Source organism: Pogoniulus pusillus, chromosome 16, assembly GCF_015220805.1.
Source record: "Pogoniulus pusillus isolate bPogPus1 chromosome 16, bPogPus1.pri, whole genome shotgun sequence".
In the NCBI taxonomy this organism is placed as follows: Eukaryota; Metazoa; Chordata; class Aves; order Piciformes; family Lybiidae; genus Pogoniulus; species Pogoniulus pusillus.
This window is the reverse complement of record NC_087279.1, coordinates 9793515-9820178: the sequence shown is the minus strand read 5'-3', so window position 1 is coordinate 9820178 and position 26664 is coordinate 9793515. Positions and strand designations below refer to the sequence as shown.

Below are 26664 nucleotides of genomic sequence, written 5' to 3'. Positions count from 1 at the left end.
TGATGCAATAGCCATTATTTGAGATCGTGTAACCAGGAGCTGCCCTCTTCAAAATTCTGTTTTCCTGTAGGCTCACTAACTATATGGCTTACATTGGCTTCCTCAAGTTTTCTGGCCCTATTTCAAAAGCCAGTTTTTGTCCTATAAAAACAGCACTGTCTGGGTCATATTTTCTTATCATGCTGTCTGCAGATGGAATGCTCTATAAAAGAAAAATTTGTTTGCAGATTTCTTTATAAAACCTTCTCTACAAAGCCTCTATAACTCACTCCTTGATCACTTGAAAGCTTAATCTGTTGGCCTTGAAGCTCACATTTAAAAGACAGCTGATGAAATAAGGAAATTTCAGATCAGAAGTAACTTCATTTTTGGCTATTGTAAGATGAGGGGCCAACGCAGACAGAAGCCACATTGGTAGATAGCTGTAGTTGATGGCTTTCTGATGAAGAAAGAACTGGACTGTTTTGCTAAGATAGTAGAAAGCCTGGAGAGATGCTTCTTAGCAGTTATTGGAGGAGCTACAATCCGAGATAAGATTCAACCATCAGTTACATGTTTTCAGTTGGTGAATGTGTTAGTCAAATAATAATTCATATTACAATAGAGAATAATTTTTGGATCTATCCTTTTGGTATGGCAAAGTGTTATTGATATGGCTCCATGTCTAACTGATTACAAAGGTTTTTGGTGCAGCGTGCAGTTGTACATAGTGCCTAAGTGACTGGAGCAAAAGTTCCATTGTCACTTTGAAGACTGGATCAGTTGGGTGCTTTGGGATTAGGAACAGCCTATGTGAAGAGTAGTGGAAGCAAGGATCATTCAGGACAACTAAGATGGGGGAGGGAGAATGGAGGAGGAGCTGGGTACATTCTGTTGTTACTTAGCCTCGGTGAACAATATCCAGACCAGTGGTCTCCCAGGTGTGGTGCACACAACTCAAGCGAGTCCACTGGAGTGCAGGAAGAAAGTATTTTTACCATTATTAAATTGATGGCTATTTTAAAAGTAGTGTTTATTTCTTATCCATCTCATCCTTTTGCAATGTATGTTTTATAACGTCCATATAATAGCAGAGATGGTTGAATCTTCATCCCTGCAGGTGTTTCGAAGACACAGAGTTGTGGTGCTGAGGGACATGTTTTAGCACCAGACTTGGTAGAGGTAGAGAATGGTTGGACTTGATGATCTTAAAGATCTTTTCCAACCCAAAAGATACTATGATACGTAAAATTTAGAAATAATGTACATATTTTGTGAGTGTCTGCTCAGAGATTTTACCGGGAAGTGTTCAAGATTAAAAAGGTTTGGAGACCTTTGGCTTGGGCAACATAATTATTAGCTCCACAGGTCAGCACAAACTTAGCTAGGTCTGCACACTTCCCTGGTGCATATAAAGTAATGTCTTCCAGCTCTTAGGGAACATGACTTGTACAGCCTAATAGATTATTTGTTTCAGAAACACACAACAATTTGTGCTTCATTAAGCGGATTAAATGAGTCCCGTGGGAGTACTCATTTGAATCATTCCAGATTTTCCCTTAAGAGAAAAAGGAAACCTTTGCCAGACAAGATGAAGTCAATAAAGATCCAAAGAAAAATAAGCAACAAATTATTGTTTTATAGCATAAGTGCTTTGACAATCTGAAGGCTATTTACTACAACTCAATACTTATGCAACTAATACAACTAACGTTTCAAAGATGTGACAAGGTCAAATGAAAGAGTAATTAAGTATCTAACAAAGTTCGAGAAGAAGTCTGTGGAAAATTATGATGGAATTTTGTGGCTGGTAATACTCCAAGGGCCATTAAAAGTTACAAGAAACTATTTAAATGTTCACTAGTTTTGGGGCCTCTTGTTAAAATGTTATGTTTTTTCTCAGACACTTGAGGGATCAAGAGGATTTTCTCTTCTTTGATGTATTCTATCTGCTCTAGGGTAAAAACACACATCACAAAATAAACTTTTTTATATTTAATTTTTAATGACACACAGCTGCTGGAGGGAATATTTTTTTCTCCTTAACATAGCACAATCCCACCCAGCAAAAGGATCATTTTTATTTTGTGTTTTTGTTTTTACTACTGCAAAGGGACCAGAGAAAGGCACAGTTCAGCATTTCAGACTGGGCAGACAGTTCCTCTCAAATATTTATAGCTTTGAAGTAGAGGTAGGTTGGAAAAAGAAGTCAAAATGGTTTATTATCACAAACTCTCTGTGAAACACAAATGTGAGATATTTCAATCCAATTGGAATAAAATTTTGTATGGATTTTATGACATTCATTGGTATTAGGCCATATTTTTTTACCCTCTTTCAAAACAGAACAAGTGAAAATGCATATAAATTATACTTATGTGTCCTTGTAATGCTATTACTGTAAGACTTGAATTAAAAAATATACTATGGGAGGTAACTCTTTAGCTCTGATGGGAAATATTTTCTTAAGAGAAGGTATAAAAAAGGTCAGCCAAATATTCAGTATACTAGTTCAGAAAGCTCTACTTTCTATTATGTTTAAAATAGACTGGAGTTATTTTTCTTTGTTACTAAAAAGAATTCATGTAATGGTGATTTAGTAACAAGCAGAGAAGGAGCTTTAAAGAAGATAATATTTTTAATAATTGCCCTTAATTAGTAAAATATTTAAATGTTCTGGCATGGGATGATTTTATATTCATGACCTCATCAATGCCCTGAGACTAGTTACAATAACAAAAACATCTGAAGTCGTATTAATTGAAATGGCTGAAATTAAATATCAACATGTTGCAGACTGCAAGTGGTTTTGATTTCCATCGGAGAGAGAAATGTAATATTTATTTACATTCAAATTCATATGAAGAAATATGAAAATATGACCTGTACCTCAATGTAAAAAGTAATTTTCAACCTACTCTTCCCTGAAGAACATAAAAGTAGTTAAAATAAAGCAGCAAGGAACGGTGCATTTAAATCTAGATTTTTATACTTTGTAAATACTATTTAGGTCTCTCTAGTCTGTGTGAAGTGTAACTCTTTGGGAGGCACTGATGCCTTCAAGGCTCCTCCCTAGAGATTCAGCCTGCAAAGCACATTAGTGTGTACTTTGTACTTAGATCCAGGCATTTTAGCCACGTGCTTCTCTGCCATTCTAATATCATCAACTTTATGGAGTGCTATTCATGTAAGAACTACCTATCTTGTCTGTCATGCTGTATCCATAACACTTTTACGTTAACCTCTAAGATCTATTCCTGCATATACCTAAGCACATTACTGAATTGAAATTAAATTTTCTCTTTCAGATGGACTGCCTAAATTCTTGATAAAATTCTTGATAAATTAAGAGGGAGCTTCAAAAGTTTGGAAATATTAAAAGCTAATCTGAACAGAACATAGCTATAAATATATATTACTACATCTATCTGTTTAGCTTGTCAAAGAAATATAAATGTGTAAGCACATGAGATGATCAGCTTTACTGCTTCAGTGACACCTGAACTGGGGTGCAGCTTTGAAATGCTCTGCTGTAGCTAAGGTTTTCCTGTCTGCATGTGCTTAATTAATCTGTCGAGGCAGAAAGAAATATCTAAAGCAGGTTTTTTTTTTTCCTCCCAGAACCAACAGTTTCTTACTGATGAAACTCTTAAGGGTGCCAATGCAAGTAAGAATTATTTAAATGAAGTGGCATTTGTTGTACAGTAAAGGGAGAACTTCAGGCTATACTTGATGGTTTTGATCTGAGCCATGGATACAGATAGCTCCTTGCAAAAGATATGGAAGACACATTGTTGATTAATATCCTTTATAGTATTATCCTGAGTGCATTTGATTTAATACCTGCTTAATGTCAGATGGTAGGAAGGTAGAAGATCCAGGCTGTGCTTCACTTTCAGCTTTCTGTGCAGTGCTGTACCACTTATAGAAAGCTAGCTCTTGAAAGCTGTACAGAATTGTTTTAAACATCATCTTTTCCCTCGTCATAAATGAGCTGCTTGCTCTGGAAATAACTTAAGCCTTCTACAAGCTACATGGCTGCTCCCCAGATTCTTGCAGCATCAGCAGCACATGTGTGGAACACACTCTAATGCCCTAGGTGTATTCCTCTGCCCGTTCAATGAAATTATTTTTGACAGAGGAAAGTTGTGGCCAAACAGCTTAAAATGAGGGAACAGACCAATGAAAGCAAAGGCTGTTGTGGGAGGAAGCTTTGCTGAATTGAGAAATTCCCCTGCCATACTTTGCAGACCTGTTTTTATTAAATTACTGTATGTAAGCACTCAGCTGGAGTAAAGGAGTTTATTTGGAAGAAATCTCCTGGATGTTAGACATGACTTAGTAATACTGAGGCTTCTTTTTATCTGGTTTGATTGAGTGGAAAGGCCAGTGAATATTAGAAAAATGGGCATTCTCTGTACTGGCAGTCTGTCAGGTCATGCCCTTATTTACATTCTTCACTGATCACTGAAGCAGTTGCTCTCCAGACGCTGAGATTGCAGAGAGAGAAAGAACAATCAGTAGGAATTTACTGGTGTAAAATCTATACAGATTTATTATTCAACTGTGGAGAAAAGTCTTGAGAAAAAAGCCTTATCACACTATTAACAGAATGATACAAAAGAAATTAAGTAAAAGTAGATGTGATTAGGAAAGAAGTAGTGCTGGAAAGAAGACAAGTACTCAGAAATGTGGGAAAGAGCAGAGGAGGAACAGATTAAAGAGAGCCTACAGGAGTCAGGGGGTGTAAGTACAGCTATGATAAATCCTCTGATCCAAATAATCACTGCTGCTCCAGTTTAGGAATTTGTCTGACATAGAAATGAAAGTTCCAAAAGATATTCTCTCTTCCTATGAACTGCACAGAAGTGTATCCTGGCAGTGCTGTGCCATGCACCGATGTATTTTTGATGACACTAGCAGTGGTCACTGTGATGAAGGGATGTGGCTGAGATGCTGATGATAGCCAGGACCATTTTCTCTCTATTTTTCCATGACTGCTGATTATGCAGTTCTGTGCTCTGGAGGCTGCTGGGTTTATCCCAGCTGCATAGGTTGGTTTTAAGGATAAAAATTACTATTAAACCTTTTGAACCATTACTAAGCCCTGGCAATTACTTAGCTGCATCCAGTAACAGACTGGATGCAGGGCTGCTGGTAGTACAGTCATTGACAGAGCACTGTTTATGAGGATCTCATTTGTTAGAGCCTCTTCAACTTGACTTGGGTTGTGCTCCCACTTGGAATGCAGTTGTGAGAGAATGCTATCTACCTGTTTGGTGCAGTTAATACTGTAACATGTCAGAGATTTCAACAAATATTTTCAGAATCTTAAACTACTAATTTAACATCAAAGGATATGTTAATAACAAGAAGGGAAGACCAAGATAAATGCTTTTAACAATAATAGCAGCTGATGTCCCTGTTTTTTTAGTAACATCAAAGGCAAATCACCTCAACAAATTGAAGCTCTAATTATAGGATCTTATCAGAATAATGTGTATTTATCTGAGTTCATACTGCCAGTGGAAAGTGAATAGGATTTTTCTGATTTTTGTAAGACCAAAAAGTACAAGACCCTCACTGCTTCCATACTGCATTGCAATCTTCTGGGGCCCTGATAAGCTTGAACCTTGCCAAGAGGCAGCTATTGCTCTATAATCTGCAATTTCCTATTTCAGGTTAGTTATCAGATATGTGAGTTATGTTTTTTCCATCATAGAATGAAAGCTTTTCATACCAGGCAGGGGCTGATAATTGTTTTTAGAGGTTATGACTTTGTGTAAAATTTTGTCATTTTTTCCTCTCTGTTATTAATATGAAGAGATGCTCTTCTAGCCTTGTGCCATTTTGAGCACAACAAGACTGTGTTCTGGACTCACATTCAAATGGAATGTTATGTCAAATGAAAACATGAGTGAAGAAAGAGCCTCATCCTACTAAAAAGCAGGGCTGCCTCTGTAACCCAAGAAAAAGTCTTTATTCTTCTCCTTTCTTTGCCCATCTGCATAAGTCAAAAATACTTCCCTCCAGGCTAGTTGGATGAAACTTGAGTCACCAACTGAAAAGTGCTATCTTTTCTCAAATGATCTCACAATGAAAGCAGAAATTATTTTGCTGTGTCTATTTATTAAAATGTTTGGCTCCAGAATTTAAAGAATTCTTTTAGATCTTCTTAATCATTGTTTGGCAGAAATGAACAAGTCTGTTAAAATGCTAATTGGACTCCAGCAAAATAAAATTTGTCACTGACATTTGTTATCCTTAGGTTAAACTGATTGCTGGAAGGCATCCCAGTAAAGCAGATATTGCAGTTCAGACCCAGCTTAGGAGAGCTTTAAGCATGAACTTAAATCTGGCAAATCCTTTCCACTGATGTTTAATCAGGGAGTTGGCCTGAAATGGGTTTACTGTGGCACTTAATTTTGAATAGTAGAAATCTTCCAAAGGAACATAATGAGCTGATCTCATTCCCTTTGAAGTCTATGCAAGTTTTGGTGAGGCAGAAGGTGGAAGATTCCAGTAGTGAATAGTAGCAATGACACTGTTTTCCTTTAAAATCAATTGTAATATTAATCTGTAAGCGTTTTGTGATATTATGTACTTTACATTACACAAACCCTACCATTTTTAGAGGGAATTTTTGTCTTGCTAATTATTTTTTTCTGTATGTATGTATACACACTCATATACATATTTTTTTTGCAGGGATTATTGACAGCACACAGGTGGAACAGAGACAGGTTGTAGCTGTGACTGGTGATGGAACCAATGATGGACCAGCACTTAAAAAAGCTGATGTTGGCTTTGCAATGGTATAGTCTTGGGCATATTTCTTGGTGTTTGTGCCATTACAAATTTGGTGTGAATTTTTTTGTATTAATTAAGTGCTGGGAAAATTACTTAGCTGTTTTATGTCAATGAAGCAACATATTGGAATTGCTGAGTTACAGAATCTTTTAGTTTACTGGGTTAGATCCACTGTGATAGGGGAACAGGACTTCTGAGAAGTGGCTGAGGGAACTGAGATTGTTTAGTCTGCAGAAAAGGAGGCTGAGGGGAGACCTGGCTCTACAACTACCTGAAAGGAGTGAGCTGGGTGTTGGTCTCTTCTCCCTAGTAATGAGTGACAGGATAAGAGGAAACGGCCTGAAATTTCACCAGAGGAGGTTTAAGTTGAACATTAGCAGAAATTTCTTCCTTGGAAGTGCTCTCAAACACTGGAACAGACTGCCTAGATGGGTGTTTGAATTGCCATCTCTGAAGGTGTGTACAAGACACACAGATGTGGTGGTGAGGGACATGGTTTAGCACCAGGTTTGGCTGAGTTAGGGAATGATTGCAGTTGATGATCTTAAAAATCTTTTCCAACTGAAATGATTCTACGATTTTAAGATTAACTCATATTGCTTGTTTCATAGTTTTCCAATATTTTGTCTAAGGTGATTATTTGCTATTTGCAGAATCCCTTGCCAATACAGTAAGGTGAATTCTGTGTTTTTCTCAATAGAGCAGTACTATTTTGCTTTGGCAAAATCCATTAGTAACTGTAACGATACATACACTGAATCTGAAGGAATTAATATGTACTAGACTATATATTAAGATACATAGCTCTAATTTTTGATAGCAATTCTGTCCATGTCTATTAATAAAATATCATCAATGATAAAAATAACTCAGAGGATCAGTAGTCATTAAGCTGATAATTTAAAACACTCAAAACTATCATCACATGAATTCCACTGCTCTCTATCAATTCCCTTTTCTGTGTCCTCATTCACTTTCAAAACTAGGCCAAATGAGCTAACTTCCTAGGAGACAGAAAATGCAGAATATCCTCAGCAGCTACTGGGAGTGCTGGGAAGTCTCTGTATAACTGTGGACTTGAATGAGTTATGAAGTTTTGTATTATACCTGTCTTTGTACTTCCTAGCAAGTGATTTTTTTCACTGTTCTTTTTTCCAGGGTATTGCTGGAACAGATGTTGCAAAGGAAGCCTCAGATATCATCCTAACAGACGACAATTTCAGTAGCATTGTGAAGGCTGTGATGTGGGGACGCAACGTCTATGACAGCATTTCCAAGTTCCTGCAGTTTCAGCTCACTGTTAACATTGTGGCTGTGATTGTGGCTTTCACTGGTGCATGCATTACCCAGGTGAGGGTAACTTCAGCAAGGCATCTTGCTTGAAGTATGAGGCTAAATCCTGCCAAGCTACATTTTCTTTGATGTAATGGTGGTTTAAATTTGATTCTTGCTTTGTCCAACAGCAAGTCAGCTTTCTGAAATTCTTCTTAGCATTAAGAGTGTATTTAAGATCAAGCTGCTAAATATAAAATAGCTGTTGACATAAGTGTACTAATCCATTTTCTCCTGGAAATTAATTGCATTTAAGAGCTGCTAATTTTTGTGCTGCCTCTATCCAGTTCCCTGATTTTGATTACATATTATGGTCATGACTGAGCCTGTGATGATAGGGCAGAAAGTGGCAGAGACTGGGAGAAGGAAGAGGTGATACAACTTTGCCTTTTCCTTTCTGAATATTTTACTATTAAGTATATATTTTTTGTTGGATTGTGGAATGGAATTATTTTCAGGAGAGCAGTACAGACACACAGAAGTAATCCCAGGAAGGGAGCTTTTTTGACTGATACAACTGTTTTGTTGCTTTTAGGCAATTCTTTTTAACAGCAGATGCAAGTGACAAGCCAATTAAATGGCACATACACTTGGGCATTGATCTCTTTTTCTCTCCCAACGTGAATCCATCTTTGCAGTCCTGGTGTATGTGCAACATGTCTTTATAAAAGACATGCAGCATTTGCTTTATGAAAAAACACATCTGGAGTAAGCCACACTTTCCCTGCTTCAAATGACTGCTTTTTGATTAATAAAATAAAGCTTTATTTTTCCTAGAAAGAAACAGGATGCATTTAGTACAGTATGAGGGTTTGTCATTCATTAGAAAATTAAGGATGTTGAAGACAAGCAGTATGCAGTGCTGTCAATCCTTCAAATAATGTGTATTTCAGATGCTGCACACAGGTGCTGTTACAAAAGGCCTCCTACGATTAAGACATGCTATGGGAAAGCTGACGCTTCCCTCTGTTGAGCATCATATGGATGCTCATACTTGTTTCAACAGATGAATTTCACCTCATGCACACCTAAGCAAAGCAATGAATAAATCATTAGCTCTGATCCAGGGTAAACTTACATTGTAATCATGGAATTGATCCTTGAAACCAGAAACCCATGTACCTTTACAAAACCATGAGGTCAAACTTCTCCTGAATCTTGACTGGCATTTAGAGGCTTTGTTTGTCTTGCATGAAATGAGTATGCAAGTTCCCAGCTTCTGCTAGCACCATGCAACAGCTGGGTAGTTACAGCTGTCCTTATTTAGCTCCTTTGAGGCTTGTGCTAGGGCTGAGATTCTCAGTGGAATCAGAAATGATTGTTCCTGAAGCAAGTGGAAAGTGATCTTAACAAATTAAATGACTGTTTTATTCTCTACAATGGGAGTGCTGAAACCTCAATTCAGTTGTTCTCTGAGGAGTACACATGATAAGCTGCCAAGTGCCAGATCCTTACCGCGTAGTGCCCAGGTCTTGGTGATGCCCTGTGGTCACAATTGAGCCTGTCCTCTGGGACATCAACAATTGTTGATGCTATGGCAGAAGCTGAGTAACTTTTTGTTTTTCCTCGGGAAATATTTCCAAGAATACTGAGAATATGCTCAGCTGCAAAGTGATTGTTGCTGGTAACAGAAGGTGTGTGAATAGGGACTGAAACTCTGGAAGGTCAGTCCTGGATTTTTATCAGTGGTACAAAATGATATAGATAAAGGTTCCAACAACAGCATGACAAGAATAACATAAATGGAACTGAGGCAAGTGCTTCCTTTTAAGACCCTGGTTTATGGACATTCAGACATTGTCTACTAATATTTATTTAAGGTGGTGTTGGGAATTTTGGTTCATGTCCAGCATTTTTTTTTCGATTCTTTCATGAAAGCATGAAGGGGACTAAATTCTATTTGTCAGCTAAGGAATTTGTATTTTATTTTTGAAGGGGCTATTCACTGCTGAATTAGTGTAAAGATTATTTTAAATCAAGTCTAAGTGCATGTGTAGTGCATAACCAATGCATGTGTGTTCCCCTTATTAATTCTGGAGCTTTCTTCATTCATTGGATCATTTAATTGGCTTCTAGAAAGATATGAATCAGGCCTGGTACTTTTATATTGTCCCAATGATCTGGAAGACCATCAGTGAGTCTTTCAAGTGTGTTGTTCCTAGGAATCCTCCTAAGATTCCTATATTCCTGTTTAAATAATTCTTACACAATTCCTTAACGTGGCAGTAAAAATGCCAGACCGAAGGAGAAGTCTGAAAGGAGTTAGGATTGAAATTGTAGTGAAAATGCAGCAGTTATTTCCGTTGTTGTTCCATTTACACTTAATGGCCTGACTGCTGATAATCTCAAGGAGCTCTCAGTTCTGTCTCATTCAAGAAGGATATTGCCCTAGAAATGAATATTTTTTTGTTAGACTGTGACTCAAAGATTCTAGCCAGTGGAAGGGCATTATGTTTGTTTGGCTCAAATGCTTTACTAAAAATTACATTTGAGAACACTCTGTACCCTCTGGTTGCTATGAAAATAGCTCTAGCACAACATGCATTTATACCAAAAAATCTTGCACACAGCAGGCTAGATGCATACACATCCATCTAAGCCTGCAAAGCTCTACATAGCTCTTAAATTACTATTTTGACTGAAACATTTAAATTCAGCAAACAAATAAAGCTAAAATCTATAGTTTCCAAAAGGTAACACAGATGCAAGCTTCAAATATAAAGAATATAAAGAAGGTCTTTACTGGACTGCATTTTACTTCGCTTGTTGGCAGTCACTTTGGCTGTCTTTGACATACAGAGTATCATTTTAGTCCACAATCAATATGCAGGTTGATGACCATTACACAGGCTATCCTTCTGGTGATATTTTGTGAAATCTAGTATGAGAAAAATTCTGTGTGGGTAGTAACATTTCTTTTGTGCTTCTTAATGTCACCTCTCTAAAAATCTGTTCTATGATTCAGAACCAGCATACTGGGATGTTTTGAGTGTGAAGCTTTTTCTACCCTTACCAACTTTTTGGATGTTTCTGCTGTTTGTGTTTAAGGAAAGTACAAAGATAATAAAACCTGTCTTTGAACTAATTTTTGTTAATACTTGGCTTGTGCTTTGCAACTAAGCAGGCTTAATTTTATTCAGTTGGGATCCTGCTGTTGCATCCGTGTACATGGAGATAGGTGTATGTGGTCACGTTGCTGTAGGACTCCTGCTGAAACCACAGCGACTCAATGTTAATGAAAGGGTCCAACTGTGTGAGTACTATTAGGAGTGGAACTAGACCTCCAATGAGCACCCAGAGAATGCATTGCCATGTAGGAGCTGATTTGTTTGGTCCAGAGCGCTTTAAGAGTGCTATGGAGAGGCTTAAGAAAAATATTAGGTAGAACCTGTCACCATTTTAAGAATCTGCTGCTTTTTACTTTAATAAGATCCGTGTCCTTTCCAACTCCACTTCAGAGAACTACTGTCTAGATTAATTCTGTTAATTTTAAGCAAATATTCTATTATTTGTCTACCCAAAGCCTGCTTTAGCAAGATGCCGCTGTTAGAGTATCTACCAAACATACTGTTTCTATTTTGCTGTTTCATTAGATGATAAACTATGTATACAACATGTATGTGAGCTTACATGCTGCTCCAATGTTGTGTAGGGACTATAAAGAAGGAGGAGTGGCTATTTGAAATATTATTACACAGCTATTTACATTACATTTGCTGTTCTCTGTCATGGGTCCCAGCATAAAGTCATGTTAAGGGGGCAGAAGTCATATTCTAGGAAGCACAGGAGTTGCAATGTCACCTGTTGACAAGCTCACATGTCTGCTGCCAAAATTAAACTGTGATTACTTTATTTTGAGCCCTGTTTCAGTTTAGAACAGCTCCATGTGTAAGTTCTAAATTTACAACCATTAAGGAATGTTTGTACTTTGGTTCAATAGTTACATAAAGCATTCTGAGATCTAGGTCACAAGAAAACCAGGCTTAAAGAAGCCTGATTAAAAGCTGAGTCGGGATCACTCAATCTGTGGCTGCAGAGGTGTTGTTAATTTTGTGTCCACTGTGGTCACCACACCCATCAATGAGATCACAACTATTCCTTCTGCTAGTTCCACATCACTGCAGCTTGTGTTGCACAATGCAGCACAGCTGTATTAATTCACCTTCTCTTTCAGTTAATCTAATTAATTTACCTCTTGCTTCCCTATCTTGTGCCCAATGCATACTTTTAAATTCATGGAAATATTCAGGGTGTGGTTATCTTGACCAGTCTGCTTATAATTGTTCTTTCTATTAGCAGCCATTACCTCAGATTAAACCAATAATTTCTTTTTCCAGTGGATTTATGAGACACAAACCCTTCTATTCTGTCTTTATTGAATGAGTAATGTTTTTGCAGAGCCCTTGAGGGACTCAGTGAGGGGGTTTTTTTTGGTTTTGTTTTTTGAGCTCTGCCTCCAATTGTTGTGAATTTTGTTCTTCAAATGAGTCGTTGCTCCACAACTCTGTATGAGTTCTGTATGTGCCTTACAAAACAGAAGCTCCATCCTGTTTCCTGTCCTCAACATACACATTTTACCCAGAAAACAGTAAACAGTAGGTGACTATGTTTGGAGCTATTAAAAATAATCTGGGTATATAGAAAATAAAGATAAAAATGAATTTCAGTCAAATGGAAACACCTTTTTACTGGAATGATAAAGCTAGCAGGTTTATCTCTGTGCCAGATTTTATCTCCAACTGTTCAGGCAATGCACTATTCAAAAAAGATTGCATTGAAGAAAGAGAAGACAAAGACTCTGTTTTAACATTTTACATTCAAATTATTATTCTTGCACTTTGAGAAAGACTTAATGTTTTAGCAGACATTAGGAACTGAAAACAGTGACTCTGTAAGACATTATGTTTGGAAAATTAAATGTTAATTAAAAAGCACTGTAGCGATGAACTACTGCATGAATCACTTATTGTTTGTACAGATCTTGTTCAAAAAATGAGGATGATCTATACTTACATGTATAAGGCAGTAATTTACATGGTTATAATGTTTTACTGCAGGACTGTATTTGGCAAATCCTAAATAACAGCATTGGCAAATTTGAAAAAGCCCTAATATAGAATCGAAGTATTTACTGTTTAGCTTTGTTTTGGGAAGGCTTGGAGGCATGGATGTAGAACTGAGGATGCCACTTCTACACAATCAGCAGACAGTGTGATTTAGCAGCAGAAGTGAGAGCTGGCTTTTTTTTTTCATTAATATGTATAAAATTACTTCAACAAAAATGCTAATTTTTATGAATTCATGCATGTGTTCTTTGACAAGTGGGAGTAGAGAGGTAAGGGTGAAAATACCTTTTTATTCCCTTACAGCTTGTCATCTAAATCAAAAGTAACAAGCTCTAAAATTTGTGAGGCTCTGCATGTCACAAATGATTTGTAGTTTATTTTCAGCCTTTGGCGATTTGTACTTTTAAGTGTTTCCAGGATGATTTAAGGGACATTTTCCTTTTACCTCTAGGCCAATGCTAACCTATTCCAAGGTCAAGTGGAAAGAAATTTGACAAATAAGTGGTGATTTTTGGTGCTTTGCAGTTTGAACAGCTTCTGCCCCCAAAGTTCTCAGAAAGTGAATGAAGAATTATTAGCTAGTCAGTTAAGTGGCTACATTATAGTGAAGAGAACATTGCATTTGCATCCCACTTGCATAACTGACTAAAACTCGTAATGGAAGAGTAAGCTCCTTCGCTGATAAGTGTTTTCCTCAGTTTCCACCAACTAATCAGAAATCAGATAGAGTTGCAGTGGAAATTTCATTCCACTGCCTGCCCAGACTAATGTGTATTTAATGTTTTGGCTTCAGCTTAGAATGAGCTTTCACACTTGACTGAGCAGTGTAGCACTGCCAATAATAGATAATTATTAGGGGCACCATAACCACCCAAGGTGATTGGCAGTGTGAAATGGTGAGAACATGTTGTTGCCAAAACTGATGACTGCCAATTACAGTTGTGTGATTTAGAGACTGAAAGAATCCGACTTTTCATTATGCTAGGAATACGTCAGGCTCTGAATATTTGACTATTTCAGTATAACAGACAAATTCAGTTTTATTGACAGAGAAGCCTGTGCATTCAGCTATTGTAACATCTCAAAGCAGAGAATGTTTCTCAAGAAAACTTGTTAACTAGACAGGTCAAAATAGGACAATGAAAATTCTGCAGTAGAAAACACCTTTTTCTGTATATTCCATGTCCAGCTCTAGTCTTCCTGAGCCCTAGTGGCCAACTGCTTTTAGAGCAAGTATTTGCCTTGTTTGAGCCATTAATGTATTAAAAATGAAAATAAATGAGTTCTCAATTTGGAATGAAGTTTATCCTGATTGCTTTTAGTTTTTTTAGCCACCTCTAAAAACAAAGAGCTCCTTTTTTTTTTTTTTCTGCAGCTGCATGTCAAACAAGTGAGCTGAATTCTCCAAATAAGCCCAGTTAATGCAATCCATAACCAAGAGGTCAGGCATCTGTTAATGCTGATCTTCCTCCATTTCCTGATGCAACTAACCTGTACACTTAGAAACAGTAGGTTGCTCTCTCCATCCCATTGAATAAGCCAAAAATAAGTATTTAAAATTAAGTAAATGTATCAAAATGTGTGTACATATAGGGCTGCTAAAAATATTTTTTTCAAGAGGAAGAGTATTTTATCTCAAGAAAGGGTAGGAATATAAAGCAGAACCCTAAGAGATCAAACCACTTGTTCTCCCTATGACCTTGGGATATGGGATGGGTATTGGACCTCATTATTTGACAATATTTTATTAAAAATGAACATTCAACCCTTCAAACATTGCATCCTTCAACACTTAATTCTGCTCAGAAAAGGACAGAGTTCAGGAAGGTTTTCCTTGTTTTTAATTTGGCTTGTGTGCTGTTCTGTAAATGTGTTTCTTTCACTACCGCAGCACTGTGGTAATACAATGCATGAAAACAGTGCTCTGATCTGCCGATTTTGACAATGTAGATTAAGTCCCATTATCAAATCTACCAGACTGATACATTATTACTTTTGAGATTGTATTTTCCTAATAAAACCCATCTGTTTGAACCAAGAGGCAGACCTTGCTGATGCTGCCCACTTTGTATTCAGTATAAAGGCTTAGGATCCTGCTAGCTGTGATAAAAGAGCCTTCACTTTTCCCAATATGGCTACTGAAGCAGTTGCATCTATCTCCAGCTGCTCCAATGAATTACAGATTGAAATTTCATAGTAGTCATCTAGAGTTCTCCTGAGATCTCTACTGCTTTGCTTTCTTTACGTAATTTTGGTTGTTTTTTAGGCATGATCTAAAGGCCTCTGTGACCATAGACTCTTTCACAAATTAAGTGAGGAAGGAGCTCCTTCTAGTGGTTGGTTATCTGCTTCAGAAAATAAATACCTCATCCTGATGAGCAGTAGTGCATTATTTTCTTTCCAGTTCTGTAGTTTCCAATATACTATCCTGTTACCCAGTAAAATTTCCTTACCTTTGTACATTTGATATAGTTTAATTCAATTATCAGACAATTTTTAAATTGTCTGCTCCTTCTAAAAGTTTTTAATGAAGAGGTATTAAAATATCTCAGTAATTCTTTCATAGATTTTTAATAATTTCAATCTGTTTTCTGAAAAAAAGAGCCCTCAAGGTAGCTTATATTAAAAGGAGGTATTTTGGTATAACTTTTCCTTCAGGAAAGAAACCCCCACTTGTGTTACCTACTTATCTAAGTACAGCTGAAAATTTAAGCATGGTGCATGAAGTACTGTATATGTATTATATAGTGTTAATTTTATGCTCTAATTAAACTTGTGTGATTGTAACTATTCCTGGTTTAAACGACTGTAGAGAAATAATTTATTTTGCCTCAGATCATTGTGCTTCTCAAATAAGAAGTACAGGAAAGGTCATAATGGTAGGTCACACCAAAGATCCATCTGTTTCAGTATCCTGTCTTCAGTATCACTGCTTACAGTCAAACATGACAAAATGAAATTTCAGTAAATGACCTGAAAACAATTATTTTTCTAGGAAATATGTGACTTTCTAATTTATCTCCACAGGACTCTCCTCTAAAAGCTGTACAGATGTTGTGGGTCAATCTAATCATGGACACCTTTGCCTCACTGGCGCTAGCCACTGAACCTCCAACAGAAGCTCTTTTGCTCAGAAAGCCATATGGGAGGAACAAACCTCTTATATCCCGCACCATGATGAAGAATATTCTGGGCCATGCTGTTTATCAGCTTACTCTCATATTTACGCTTCTTTTTGTCGGTAAGAAAGTTCATTAGGGTTGTTACTTAGTTTTGAAGTCTAATTCTTATTCCCCAATGTTGAAACGCTTTAAGTATAACTACATCAGTGAGCTTCTTGACCTCTTAACAGAATGTAGGCTATGACATAGTTTTTCTATTACAAGGTTCATTTTAGCCAGTGTCTGGCCTACTTCTGATACAGTGAAATTTCACTTTGAGACTTATCATCTTTATAGGCATGTAATACCAAATTAAATCAATCAATCAAACAAAAAAAACCCCAAAAAACAACTACAAGAAAAATCTGGAGAAGCTCTGATTGGGAACAAGATGTTTGCCATAGCTGATATAAGTAGTCTAGATAAGCAAGTATCTAAGCAAGTATAGAAATAACACTACGTTGTTGTTTTTTTTCATTAAATATCTAGAATGGATATTAAGAGGGGAAAAATAAAATCTCCTTTATTGGATTACTGGACTCTTCTTTTTATGCTTTGTGTAGGTTTCATTTTGGAGTGGGAAGGGAAGGAGGAGGAGCGTTTCTTGCTGCAAGGAGTGGTAGTGGCTAATAATAGATTTTGTTGGTTAACCTGTGGAAATGGCTGATAATTTTATCAACTGGGTGTTGTGTTCTTGTCACTGTCTTCAGTGTTAAATTATTTACATCATCTTAGATTTTTTCTTCTTTATATACAGACTTCCATAGAAGTTGTAAACGTAAATTTAGAATCCTTAAGCTTTTTGAGCTCTGCTCTGAAAGTCTTGCTCCACCTTACTAAAAGCTAGCAGCTTATTTGAAATGCTCAAAGGAGGAGATGGTCTGTTTGCAGTGGAGACATATAAACCCAAATAATTGCCAAGTTTTGAAGAGAGGTGGGCTTTAGTATCATGAGGCTTGCAGTGTGTTTTGAGAATGTCTAGTGAGTCTAAGGGAATTGTCATTTCAGACTCTCCAAAAATGGTACAGAAGGTCTTGATAATTTATGTGATATGAATCTTGGAATAAGAACTTCTGTGAACTTTGTGGGGACTTGATGGCTTTTCAATGAGTTTTATGGTTTAAAATTCTTTATGTGAAGTTCTGATGGAAAGAAAACCAGGTTTTGTGACCCTGTTCTAATGACTTCTGTCTCTCTGGAAGACCCATGCACACTTTGAAGGATGCATCCCAACCAATCTCCTGATAAGTTTAAGATATACAGTCTTTTCATTTCTAAACTCCACAAGGCTCAGCTTTGCAGTTAGACGATAGTCTAAACTCAGTGCTTCAATAAATGATTTCCGAATTAACGTGAATTACTTATATCAACAAATTTAAAAATATAGCAAATTTCTGTAGAGACTAATACATGAAGGCTTTATATTTTTTTCAATGATGTGGCAATAAATACATGGTGTTTGAACAGTAATGCCTCAGAAACATCAAACACATCAGAAATCCAGAAGTTACTGTGTAGTTCTGTCAAACTGTAGTATAAACCAAATCATAAGCTGAGCAAGAAGCATAATAAACTTAAAGCTAATGTGCTATAACACCTTTTGGAACATGTTTGGAAAGGAAAACTAGTTATAGGTTTAATTTCTGCTATTCCACATTAGCAGCATGTTCTGCTTTGCGAATTGAGTGTTGCAAAGCAGTAAGAGAGACTTTAGGACAGGCACCCTCAGCGAGGAAACTTCTTATTTTTTTATATTTTTTATTTGTGTGTATTTAATGAAAGCAAATAGATATAATGTGTTTATATATGTATGTGTGTGTAACTATAAAAGGTAAAATGATATGTTTGATTTCATTTATGTTTTTTTCTCCTTTGCTCTTTATATGTAGTAATGGGAATGCTTTCCAATACTTAGTTATCTCTCTGGAGATATATCATCTTCTTAAAAATATCTGCTTTCTCACAGCTTAAATTTTGTGGCCTCATATTGTGTTATTGATATATTTGTGATCTCATAATCTACTTTCTGTCAAAAGACTATAAGACAGATGCTTTATTTGGAAACATGCTTATTATTCCTACCAGTGTGAACATGAACTTGCTCACATATCCCAAGGCAAAAAAATGCTCACTGCTAACTCACCTGATAGAATTAACTGCCTCAGGAGAAAATCTTTCTTCTTTTTTTTTTTTTTTTTTCCCCCACAAATTCTGAATATAATGCTGACATTAAAAAACTCAAGTTTTTATTTGTATTTAATAACATGCTTATCAAGATTTATGCCATGGGTAAAAACTGCTGAGGAGTAGTTGTTTCTGATTGCTGTAGAAAATCACAAAGATACTGCCAGTAGTCCCAAGTGCTTGGTGCAGTAGAAAGAATTTTAGAATAATTGCTACTTGGTTAGAGGAAAACTACTACTGAAAACCATTTGCATAGGTATACTGAGTTATTAGATAGAAGTTGCCATGTAAGGAGCTTCTTCGTGGAGACTTTAGATGTTTCTTGCTCACTGGTGTTATAAATTCTGCCTATGTTGATACAAAGTGCAGAAGTAAAACTTGTTAAGAGGGGCACAGGAGGCAATTGCGTGAAAGAGCAAGGGAAATAAAATTTCAGTTTGGTTAATGTATTCAAGTGGAAACCTTTACTTTTTTTCTATACTTAGGTGAGAAAATGTTTAAGATTGACAGCGGGAGGAATGCACCACTTCACTCTCCTCCTTCAGAGCATTACACCATTATCTTCAACACCTTTGTCATGATGCAGCTTTTCAATGAGATCAATGCACGGAAAATCCATGGCGAAAGAAATGTCTTCGATGGCATCTTCAGAAACCCCATATTTTGCACTATTGTACTGGGTACATTTGCTATTCAGGTAATGACCAGCAGAGCTGTAATATGTAGAAATACAAAGTAAAATCTCAGGTAAAATATGACTGAAAGTTACTGTTTTGGATTTTGTGGTGGGGTTGTTTATATTTTATTTGGGTCTTGTTTTCTTTTTCTTTGTTTGTTTTAACGAGGCTTGTGTTTTCTGGGGTGGACATTTCTGTTTTGTTCAATTTTTCTCCACAAAATACTTATTCTTCTTCTCCTCTGCTTTTCTTTGTAGATAGTAATTGTTCAGTTCGGAGGAAAGCCATTTAGCTGTTCTCCCCTGCAGCTTGACCAGTGGATGTGGTGTGTATTTATCGGATTAGGAGAGCTTGTATGGGGTCAGGTAAGTGTTCAGGAACATGTTTTTATAAAGCAAACAAAGACCTGATATTGTTCTTAATCCTAATAAACTGTTGTTTCCATGATCTCTCCTGTTTAACACATGTCAAAATCCAGGGTGTTTTCTAAATTCCGTAAGAATAGTATAGTAGTGAGAATTTATCCCACTGTTCCTTTTGATTTTTTGTTAATTTTTGTATCTTTTCTTTTCTTAAGCAGGATGTGCTATCACCAAAGTCTTCCTCAGTTAGGCTTTTTCAGGAAAGATGTTTGATTCATAACCTAATCCTCTAGTCACAAAAAAAGTATACTAAGGACAAATGCATGATGGCCTACCCAATGTAGCACATATATGTTTGGCTATGGTAAACTAATGAAAAGTGAGAAGAGGTTCCAGATCCCTGTTAACCCACTCATTCCCCTGCAGACACTTCCATTCTGTCACTATGGTGGCCTTGTTACTGGATAATAGAACTAAGTACAGTGCATTTGATATACACCCACAGTGATTTTTCCTCCACCTACTCTGGTGTGCAGCTGGTGGAAAAGAGGATAACAGGAAAAGGACTTTTTTCCTACAATATTTGCAGAAAAGTGCAGTTTATGTGTTGCTTTAAAATTGTACTACAACCTACATCATCATTCGCCAGTTATAAATTAATATATAGATGTAAAAACAAATATGAGCGATATAAATCACGGGATTATTCAGGTACAATCAGTATTGGAAAAATGCTGCCTTATCATTTTATGTACAAATGTGAAAAAAAACACATGTACAAAGTTAGTAATAATGCTTAGAGGTGTTTTTAAGCTTCAAATACATGATTGATGTCTTGAAGTTGGTGCCACATGACAGTAAAAAATAGATGTGAAGAATATGACGTTACATTTTGCTTCTCAGATGTAAAGATCAGATAGTTTGGCACTCTGAATATACAGGCAAGAAATTGCCAACTGCAATTGAATACTGGCATGGTTCTGTTGGAATTGCAATGAATAGATGCTGGCTAATAGTTGGGCCTCAGATTTTTTTTTTTAAGAAATAAGCTCAGTCATGACACTTTAAATGCCTGTGTTGCTGAAAACCACCACTGTCATAGTAGAATGTTCTACTGTAATTCTTACCTGAAAATGGGATTTGATTTATGACCTTGTGAGAAGAAGATCTAAAATCAGTTTGACAGTTCTTGGAAATAGAAGAGTTGCTTTCAGCTGATTGGAAAGCACCAGCATTAGGAGGAGGGAAGTAAAGCAGGGAAAGGGATAAAAATCCTGTCTGTTTTGTTTGATCATTCAGCTGTGAAGAGCTTCCCACTGCCTTTGATCAATGGGCAATCTGGATTCTAAATTTTGTTATATGTGCTTATTACATAACCACAGAAAACAAATAATGGTGTTAGCACCTGTTCAATTTAAAGACAGAGAGAGTTGCCCAAGCCTTATTGCCAGAGCCTAGGCATTATATTTAAACTGGTTTAGACTATCTCAATCATTTTATCACTGGAAAGACTACAATTTTACATTAAGAAAATACAGACGGGGAAAAAAAGAGATATTATTCTTGTGGTCAGTATTCAGCTATATAGTATAAGCTAAAATAATGCATTATTTATATATTTCCATGTTTTACAGTCTGTGGCAAGTCCTCTCTTTGTGGAGCTATGCAGTAACAGAAACTTTTCCTTTAGAATAGGTGGCTTCTTTTCCTCCTCACCTTTTCTCTCCTGCTATGACTAATTCTAGTTCAGCACTAACTAAATTTTTATGCCTTTGTTTTATCAGCTTCCTGAACCTGCTGTTCTTGTGAACCAGCAAAACTAATCAAGATTTCCAAGTTGAGATACTAAAGCTGACATTTTAAGAAGTGATTTAAGGCATAATTTCTAGGAGCCAATCTGAGATGCTTTGAGTAACAGTATTCTAGGTGCTCATCACTTCTGAAACCCAGGTCTCTCTAAAATATTTCATGCTACATTCCCAGAATTGGTGATCACTTTTAAAAACTGCAATCATTTTTCCTGGGAATATTAGTTAGTTCCTTAGTCTATGTCCAGTTTGCTGAGTCCTGAACTGGACAAGTGTCTGCAGATGTGGAAAACAAATGAACAAACAAACAAACAGAAAAAATATGTAAATACCCTAAGAAAAGATTTAGAGCAGGATCTATTAGCCCAGCTGAGACAGGTCATGATGGAGAGATAAGTCTTTTTCACAGAATCACTACCAAGTAATGGTTGTACTTCATTGCCATCAGTTTCATCTTATATCAAACAAACCCAACCAAGTAGCTTCTTTCTGTAGTGTTGGCATTTTAGTGTTTTGAAAACTGAAGGAGTTTCAGTAAGTATTTAAATGACTAGCACTTACCTTTTGTTTTCTTTTCCTTTTCTGCCTTTGCTTATGTCACATCAGTTCATTAATTTTCCAGCTTTCTGTTGTGGTTTTCAAGCATCAAAATGCATTTTGAAAAGGTTCTGCAGTAGTGTGGAAACTGGGGCTTTTATCTGTCTTCTAAAATATTATAATAAAATTGGATTTGTGGATTGTGGTGTTCAAGCAAACCCTCAGCAAGCTCAAGAGTTCGTTTTCATCCTGAAAATATTTGGTGCCTTTCACCTCTTCACTGTATCCATCCCTTTTTCTCCAAAATGTAAGGTGTATCGTCACCAACTTGGCTGTAGTTTTCAGATTCTGTCTCTTATCTTTTACACAGTCGGGCTTCAGAGATGTGGTTGCTCACTGCTGAAACAAAAACAAAGAAAGAAGACAATTACAGCCCTTTTTAGCTAAATGGATCTGATGGTTAACTTTGTAGTTTGTTTTTTCAGAAGTATTCAATATGTTCCAGTTAACACCTACCTAGATATTCATTCAGGATGACAAAATAAATCAGAACAGAGACAATAAGAGGGTAACATTGAAGTGTATCTAAAGTAGTTGTACAACATTGTCTAACTACAGTATTTCAAACTGTGAAGATTATTAGACATCTTCTGTAGGAATTACTTCCAAGGAGCACTTTGGTGGACAAACAGAATAAGACAGTTGGACTTAATCAGAATTTATTAGTAATAAGGACACAGAGTAATAGGTAGCCTTATGAGAAGTTCAATGAGAAGACAGTCAAACCCACACCTCTCATAAATGCTGAGAAAAGGTTTTCAACTTGCTTTAACAAAGGGATACTGAATAGATGAACCAGTGCAGTGTAACAAGATTTATAAGCATGAGATGCAACTAATTTTTAGCTCAAATTAACGTACATTAGATTATTTTCAGTCATGAGAAATACTCAAACTCTAATTGCGACAACATCAATCTTGCTAAGTTCTCTTTAAATAGTTACATTAAAATGCCTCCTTCTTTTAGGTTTTTGAGGAAGAACAATGTTTTTCCCAGCTTTAAATTTGGTCCATAGCTCTGTATTGCCAATGTGATCTAAAATGCAAGTAAAGCTGATTGGTTATATAGTAGGCTAAGTATTTTGGGGGTAAAATGGAGTTGTGTAAATGTAAAGTCCTGTTATGAATGTGCTTGTCTTAGCTTTCCTGAAAGATCATAGTTCTCATTACAATATGTGTTCTTTTCTAATTAGCAGGTTATTAAACTGTTGCTGTTGAATGAAGCTTATGTTTTCAGTACTTTTTTATAATTTTAGGTCATTGCAACCATCCCAACAAGTAGGCTAAAGTTTTTAAAGGAGGCAGGGAGGCTCACTGAGAAGGAGGAGGTTCCTGAAGAAGAACTCAATGAAGATGTTGAGGAAATCGATCATGCAGAAAGAGAACTTCGACGTGGACAAATTCTTTGGTTCAGAGGGCTCAACAGAATTCAAACCCAGGTATGCTAAAAGTAAATGCCCACATAGTCTAGAAAAAAACATGCTTAATCTTTGACCAAGGCAAGGTAATGTTATAAGGAAAGCCACAGTGTGTCTATCTGTGTGAATGATGGTACTTGCTAATTGATTTACTGTTACTGAAAAACATATGAAATAGTGAAGTAGGTGAACTGAACAAAATGGTCTGTGTATAGCAAAGGAGAAAGGCTATAAAATGATAGTATGCAAAAGCAAGAATACTTCATCTGAGTCTACTGTGCATGGACATTCCTTTTCTGCTTCATTGATGACAGCTCATAAAATAGTGGTACTTGGAAAATGCTAGCTGTGACAAAGGCTTTCAAAAGTATACTGCTTTATTTTGTCAAAAATCTATTGTTGCTGCCACTTCTGCAATAATCAAATAATTTAAGTTGTCAAGTCTAAAATACCATTTGAAAAAAAATATTTTTTGTTCTGACACAACCATAGCTTTCTCACTATTAAAAGGAATTAATTTTCTTTCCCTTTGAGTAATGAAAAACATGGTGATGGATTTATTTTTAGTAGTGAGAGCCTAAGAATCCACTAAATACTGAAATGTATGTGTTGGCTACTAGGGATGCTTCTATAGGAATATGTTTTTATTTAACCTCCCCCCCATGCAGTTTTGCTCGATACAAAAATCCATGGTGTTTTTTAATATACTAAATATTTGCACTGAGTTGTGGTGCTAAATATTGTACAGATAAGGATATCTAGTGAAATCTGCCCTGCAGTGCTGAAAAAAATTGTGAACTATTTTGCCTTTTTTGCTGTAGTGAAGTATGATGTTTTGTAGTGGTCTAGGTCTCTCTATCTTGCTAAGATCAAGTATTTGTGCCAGACTGTAGAAGAGAGCATCTCTGAAAGATACATAAATACTTGCCATACCAGAAGTGAATATTTTACATGGTGCTTACAAGAAAAAGGGGTGAATAATCAAGCATTTTTTTTTTTCTCCAAAGGATGTTTCAAAGAACATTTTAATCTCAGAAGATGTCAATTCTTGTCACCATTTAAGATAAACAATGCTCCTTTGAAGCATTGTGATAGAGTCAGCATCCCTGGAGAGGCTGAAAAGTTCTATAGATGTGGTGCTGCAGGATAAGTTTTAGTGGTGATCTGGAGGTGCTGGTTTAGTGGTTGCACTTGATGATCTTCTATGTCTTTTCCAACCTAAACTATTCTATGGTGCTATAGTTCTCCATTTTCCTACATAATAATGGATGAATTTCTTTCTGGAGAAAGAGATGGCCAGATACTTTAGAGATAATGAAGGGAAACAATTAACTGAGACTAGGACAGTTGGGTCTCTTTAGGGTATTCACACAGTAAAAAAATAGAGTGTGGAAACAGCCATTAGAGAGATTAAGGGTTTGGGCAGGTTCCCAGAGTTCTGTGGTAAGTAATTAAATATGGACCTTCAGCTTGGAGATTGTGTGTCTTGACTATGTTTAGTCAGGAGCACTCATAATTCAAATTCTTGCAGTGTAATAGTGATGAACAAGAAAATGTTCAAGTGCCCAGGCAATGGTGATCTTTATGAAAAGGTGACCTCTAAATGTGCATTCTTTTTTTCCTGGTGGCTATAGGAGGAGTATTGTCTGTTGGCATTTCTGTCAGGATGTCTTTCTGGTTGTGGTGAGTGTAAACTACAAGCACAAAAAAAACCAAATTACATCCTTCCAATTCTTTTCTAGTCTGAGAGTTAGATTTTAGTTCTTCATCCACTTAATTCACAGATAAATAATTATTCTTTTATACTATTTAAAACAAAATGAACATTAATTATATTTCTTTGCTAACATCCGTCTTCTAGTTTACTTTCTGCTCTTAGTTGTAGAAATACTTTTAGTAGGATGTATTCTTTCCCTCTTGCCAAGAGGCCTCTGTGATTTTTCCCCCTCCGTTTTGTTTATTCAGTGACTTTGATTTTTACATCCATTTCACATCTGTGGAATGATAATGAAAAAGGAAATGGGCCAACAGGTTCAAAAGTAGTTCCAAGGTGTCCACTGGAGAGCGATGAACTTATGCAGGCCAAATTATATCCACTGTTGGATGGACCTTGAGTTGAGCGCATTTTGATGTGCTGCATGTTGTGGCCCACCCAAATGAATTCATACACTTGTACTACATTTCTCAGGAAGCCAGCTAAAGAAGAGTTGATGGAAGAAGATGAGGATGTCTGTAGCATCCTTGGGGAGCTGGAGGATTTGCAAGAATCCTCTGATGTCTAATGCACTTCTGGAGATGCGGAAGAAGAAGGTAGAGCATCCCCTCACTTTATATATGTAAGAGGATGACAGTAAGATTAGGAATAAACTCTAGACTCTCCCATGACTAGATTGATCATTCAAATCCTAACAGGATCTGTTTCCACCATCACTTGTGCTGTGTATTAGATTATCTCAATTTTTGCTTATTTTCTATTCAGTCGTCACTAGACAGGTAGTTGCAGCACTCAACAGAAGTCTTCATTTCTAAAACAGTCATAAAGAATCAAAGAGAGATTGTTTGAGTTGCATTTTTGCTTTTGTTTTGGGGTTTTTGTGTTGCCTTTCTTTTAAACAGAACTGATAGATCTCCCTTGCAATGCTCCAGTAAAACTCATCCAAGCTGACAAAACCTTTGCTGTACTAAAGATATGTTTTAGTTTTTCGTGGCCTTTCCTAAAGCACAGGGTTCTAAGGCCAAAGAAAGAATTTCCACTGCTGATTCTTCATTCTGAAATATTGAATGTATTTCTGTGAAGACATGCACAAATTTACTTTAAAGAAAGATGTATGGAAAATATACATAACTAAGTCAAAGACAATGGCTGTCTACTGCTGTGTTTTGGGATTTTTTTCCTCCCCTTTGTGTGCTTTTGTTCATTCAGATATTTTGTTGTCTTGTAAATATAATATAGGGCTTCTCTGGATAGATGAATGTTCTTCTCTGAATGGAAGATTTTTTCCTTACTGGGTAGCTCTCTCAGAAGACTACTAACATAGGAAGTTTCACAGATGATTCATCTTAGACAACTTTCAGTAAGATCTTTAAGTGGTCTTAAATTGCATAAAGCCCAGGACTTTTCAAATTCTGATAGCATTCCGCATTTTCTTTACAAGCTTTTGTGCCAGTTCTCACAAATATTTAATTCTCAAAGAGGAGACAGGACTGATCATACAATCTTGGCAGATCTAATAGCCATTGGAAGATTCAGCAAGTTCATCCTCAGGCAGAA

General features: G+C 36.4%; 1 protein-coding gene across 11 annotated transcripts in view; it reads left to right on the top strand.

The window, feature by feature from the left end:
* The window catches only part of ATP2B2 (ATPase plasma membrane Ca2+ transporting 2), a 398492-nt gene that overhangs the window by 356077 nt on the left and 15751 nt on the right, over nt 1-26664 (top strand). For all 11 annotated transcript variants that reach the window (XR_010305183.1, XM_064156366.1, XM_064156370.1 and 8 more), the window contains 6 exons: nt 6688-6794; nt 7948-8139; nt 16215-16428; nt 19018-19229; nt 19467-19574; nt 23232-23414. Coding sequence is in view for 10 of the 11 variants with exons in the window: in XM_064156366.1 (XP_064012436.1) it covers nt 6688-6794; nt 7948-8139; nt 16215-16428; nt 19018-19229; nt 19467-19574; nt 23232-23414 (1016 nt within the window). In the remaining variant the exon portion in view is untranslated. The remainder of the gene's footprint in view (nt 1-6687; nt 6795-7947; nt 8140-16214; nt 16429-19017; nt 19230-19466; nt 19575-23231; nt 23415-26664) is intronic.